General features: G+C 41.3%; 2 protein-coding genes across 2 annotated transcripts in view; both read left to right on the forward strand.

Annotated features, from left to right (window-relative positions):
- The window catches only part of IQCG (IQ motif containing G), a 77,976-nt gene that overhangs the window by 18,380 nt on the left and 54,991 nt on the right, over positions 1–4,605 (forward strand). The window contains exon 3 of the mRNA XM_006869379.1: positions 1,875–2,104. Coding sequence (XP_006869441.1) covers positions 1,875–2,104 — 230 coding nt within the window. The remainder of the gene's footprint in view (positions 1–1,874; positions 2,105–4,605) is intronic.
- Positions 4,433–4,605, forward strand: part of LOC102825399 (ribose-phosphate pyrophosphokinase 2-like) — a 995-nt gene continuing 822 nt past the window's right edge. Inside the window, exon 1 of the mRNA XM_006869417.1 lies at positions 4,433–4,600. Within this exon, the coding sequence (XP_006869479.1) occupies positions 4,433–4,600 (168 nt within the window). The remainder of the gene's footprint in view (positions 4,601–4,605) is intronic.

Below are 4,605 nucleotides of genomic sequence, written 5' to 3' on the forward strand. Positions count from 1 at the left end.
AAATGTTCATTTATTGTTGTCAAGTGCCGTTGAGTCGATTCCGACCCATGGCAACCCTGTATAGGGTTTCCAAGGAGCAGCTGGTGAGCTTGAACCGCCTACCTTGTAGTTCAAACAGCTTTGCAGTCTGGTGCATTAGCCCACAGCACCCCACCAGGACTCCTATATGTTCATAGTGTATGCTATATTTTTCAGTGAGTAAACTAGAACATTAAGTGATCGTCTTAAAGTTCTCTTTTAAAAATTCATATTTATTTCTAGTAATCAGTAAGTCGGAGTCCTGGTGTTGTGCTGTAGGATAAGCACTGGATCATGAGGTCAGTTTGAATCACAAGCTCAGCAGTTCAAATTTACCAGCTTCTTCTCAGAAACCCTATACAGCATTGCTATGAGTTGGAACTGACTCAACAGCACTTAACAACAACCAGGAAGTCAGCCTGGCTAACACATTTGCTTTCTTATTCAGATTTCCAAACATAAAGGAAAAATGGTTAAGAAAATCTGAAAAATAGGGCCTACTAGGCCATAGTTCTCCTGTTCAAAAGCAAAAATAGTAACCAGCTATATATTTATGATATTCCTTTTATCCAGATGCATTTCTGTTTAGTTGCAGAAATTCTTTTCTCCTTCTAGTCAATCCTATCAGTCTTAATTTAAAGGAACATTTAAAGCTCTAATTCTTATTTAAGGCAGTATTATGTTGTTTTTTCAGATGTGAATTTTTGCTTATTATTGATGTCAAGAAAATAATAAGAATTTTTACTTATTATTGATGTCTAGAAAGTCAGAAATAGTTTTTTTCTTTTTAGGGTTTTTTGTTTTTTTTGTTTTTGCATTTCTGGGTTAGTGGGGGTTTAGCTAAAGAAGATCTCAACTTTATATATCAATACCCATAGAGCTTTTTCTGTGCAGAGCCTCGGCCCAAGAATTTGCATGCTTATAACAGATATTTATATTGTGCTGACTGTGTCCTGTTCTAAGTGCTCATTTAACCTTCAAATAACTGTGAAAGTAGACATTACTGTTACCTCTATTTTACATATTGGGAAAACAGAAGTACAGAGATGTAAATATGGTTAGGAAGAGATAGAGCCAGCATTCAAATCAGGAAGCCTGACTTCAGAGTATATATGCAGAAGCGCCATATAGTGGCCAGATATTATATGACCTCTGAGTAGATCAAGCTTTTAGCCACAGATAAAAGGAATATCATCAAATAAGACATATATATGCTCTTCCTTTGGTAATGCCTGCCTCTTAGTATTCACATTGGGTCTGAAAAAGAAACTATTTAGGCTGTTCCCCAAAAGACCCTCAGAATCTATACCACACCACTAAATTTGCTAGCACCTCCTTTTTGTTATAAGTTTCCTTTCATTGTTTATATTTCAAAGTCATGGGTTCAATGAACATGTGAGTCTATACTGTATGTACCCGAGGCGTTGTTCTAAGCAATGATAACATGATGATGGACATATTTATTTAATTCCAGTTTTATTCCAAAAATCATTTGAGATGAATCAAGATCTCTAAGGCACTGTCCCTACTCTAATAGAAGTTACAATCTACTGGTGATATTTATACAAACAATTACAGTATGGTAAAGACTTGCTGATAGAAACAAGAAGATTCCCTTTGATCACATTGTTAAATATTAAGCTATCCAGGTGGTGAGCTAGGGGAAAATCAGGAAGATGTTAAAAAAAAAAAAAAAAGGGGACATCTGGTTTGGTATGGCTGAGGAAAAGGGCATTTAGAGTATAGCATAGAAGTGGAAGATGATACTGAAATTTTAGACAAAGGCTCTGTTTCATATAAAGTTGTCTCTACTTGTTAAAGCTCTTTCTAAAATAAATCATTTATGTTTTTAGAAGAAAGGCAGAGAAGCGAATTTAGAAGGAAAAAGTCTAGAAAAATTTCAAGTGGCCTCAACAACCTCAAAAATATCCAATCCAGACTTCCCTGTGGAAGAACCTAAGCTGCCAGAAACCAGAGAAGGCCATTTTGTAGTGAACTCTAGCAAAATGCCGGACCTTGTCTTTAAAAAACCTACAAGGCAAACCATAATGACTACGGAGACACTGAAGAAAATTCAGATGGATAGGTAAGAAAAGAGAGCATATTTGGAAATCAGTCATGATTTTATAGAGAGATGAGAGATTGGGTATAAGAGTGGCAAACCAGCTCCCTTGTTTTTTAGGTTAATCATGCGAAGTGCCTGTGTTAATAAGATTAAAGAGCACCTCAAGGCAATGTGGTATAGATGCAAGTAAACCAGCCCTATGATTTTGGGCAAGTTTTTGAGCCATTATTTTCAATTTTTAAAAATGGGCTGAATGACACCAACCTTTCCACATTAGTCTGAGGATTAGAAATAAGCCTGGCACCACTTGGAAGCTTTTATGCTGCTTTTATCCAGAGTCCTGGTGTGGTGCTGTAGGATCAGCACTGGGCCGCTAATCACCAGGTTGGTAGTTCAAACCCACCAGCTGCTCTCTGGAAACTCTGTATAGGGTCACTATGAGTCAGAACTGGCCAACAGCACTTAACAACAATGATCCATTGCTGTCAAATTGAGTGGACTTATGGAGACTGTGTGGAGTCCTGATGTGGTGCTGTGGGCTAATGCGCCAGACTGCAAAGTCATTTGAACTTCAAGGTCGGCAGTTCAAACTCACCAGCTGCTCCTTGGAAACCCTACACAGGGTCACTATGGGTCGGAATCGACTCAATGGCACTCAACAACAACAACAAATGGAGACTGTGTATTTGTCAGAGTAGAACTGTGCTCCATAGGATTTTCAAGGGCGGATTTTTCAGAAGTAGATTGCCAGGTCTTACTTCTGAGGTATCCTGGGTGGACTCAAATTTCCAACCATTCAATTATCAGCAATTGCTTTAACTATTTGTCCCATCTAACTAGAAAACCAAACCTGTTGCCATGGAGTCAATGCCAACTCAGGTACTCTAGAACCAATTGCTATCTAGTGGACTCAACAGGCACTGACTGTCCAAGTAGCCACATTTTCAACTGTGCTTTAATGAGGCAGTCTCAGTTTCTGTTGTCTCATTATTCAGTTTATTGTTGTTGTCAATTGACTTGTTAACAAAGAAACCTAATAAGTTTAAAAGAAAATGTTAACAAGTGAAGACTTGAGATCTATTTTTGAGGTGAAAATAAAGTTTCATTGGAACTCAGCATTACTCATTTGTTAATGTATTGTCTATGCCTGCTTCTGCCCGTGCAGAGTTAGGTAGTTGCAATAAAGTTTTTATTTTCTGAAATTCCCAAAATCAAAGGGTAAGTTAAAAAGTTGTTGTTGTTGTTGTTGTTGTTGTTATGGGCCGTGGAGTCGGTTCCAACTCATAGCGACCCTGTACAGGGAGGGTTTCCGAGGCTGTAAGTCTTTACGGGAGCAGAAAGCCTCATCTTTCTCCCGCAGAACAGCTGGTAGTTTCGAATTGCTGACCTTGTGGTTCGCAGCCCGATTCGTAACCACTACGCTACTGCTGCAAAATCGTAGAAACCTTTATTCAATGAAAACGTCAAAATGTGAAACTATTATTTCTCAACATATCCTCTATCAAGGTCTATATACGTCTGAAGGCTGTGTTTCCATCTTTCTAATCCTTCTCTGGTAGCTTCGTGGTTACGAATCAGGCTGCAAACCTCACGGTCAGCAGTTCGAAACTACCAGCTGTTCTGCGGGAGAAAGAGGAGGCTTTCTGCTTCCGTAAATGGTCGCTATGAGTCAGAATCGACTCCACGGCACATAACAACAACAACAGCAATCCTCTAATCCTCCTGGTGTGGCACTATAAGATCAGCACTGGACTGCGAACCACAAGGTCGGCAGTTCAAACCCACCAGCTGCTCCTTGGAAACCCTATACAGGGTCACTATTAGTAGGAACCGATTCGACAGCACTTAACAACAATCCTTCCCCCAGGAATTCTGCACCCTTCAGTTTACATCAAGTCAAAATGGCAGTTTTGTCATCCTTTTAAATGTTCTTTACGTTTGAGGAACAGAAAGAACTTTAAAGGGACAAGATCCGGGTACTGGGTGTGTAGGGTAAACGTTCCTAACAAAAATATCATAGGACAGTTTTTGCTGCCCTTTAAAAATGAGCGGGGGTACATTGTGAGGGAAAAAATTTTCTTGGTACAACTTTTCCGGTCTTTTTCTGACGCGTTTTCAATTTCCTTGAAAAAAAAAAAAATTCTTCCGGCCGACGCAGGCGTCGCCATCGCCAACGTCACCGTCGCCGCCGCCAGCGTCACCATAACCGTCGCCGCCATTGCCAGCGCCATCACCTCCGCCACCACCACCGCTGCCGCCACCACCACCGCTGCTACCGCCTCCACCACCGTCGCCACCACCACCGCCACCACTACCACCAGCACCACCACCTTCACCTTGCGCTCCGCCATGCCCAACATTGTGCTCTTCAGCGGCTCCTCGCACCACGACCTGTCCCAGCGCGTGGCCGACCGCCTGGGCCTGGAGCTGGGCAAGGTGGTCACCAAGAAGTTCAGCAACCAGGAGACCAGCGTGGAGATCGGTGAGAGCGTGAGAGGGGAGGATGTCTACATCATTCAGAG

The sequence above is a fragment of the Chrysochloris asiatica genome, unplaced genomic scaffold (genome assembly GCF_000296735.1).
Source record: "Chrysochloris asiatica unplaced genomic scaffold, ChrAsi1.0 scaffold00130, whole genome shotgun sequence".
Classification (NCBI taxonomy): domain Eukaryota; kingdom Metazoa; phylum Chordata; class Mammalia; order Afrosoricida; family Chrysochloridae; genus Chrysochloris; species Chrysochloris asiatica.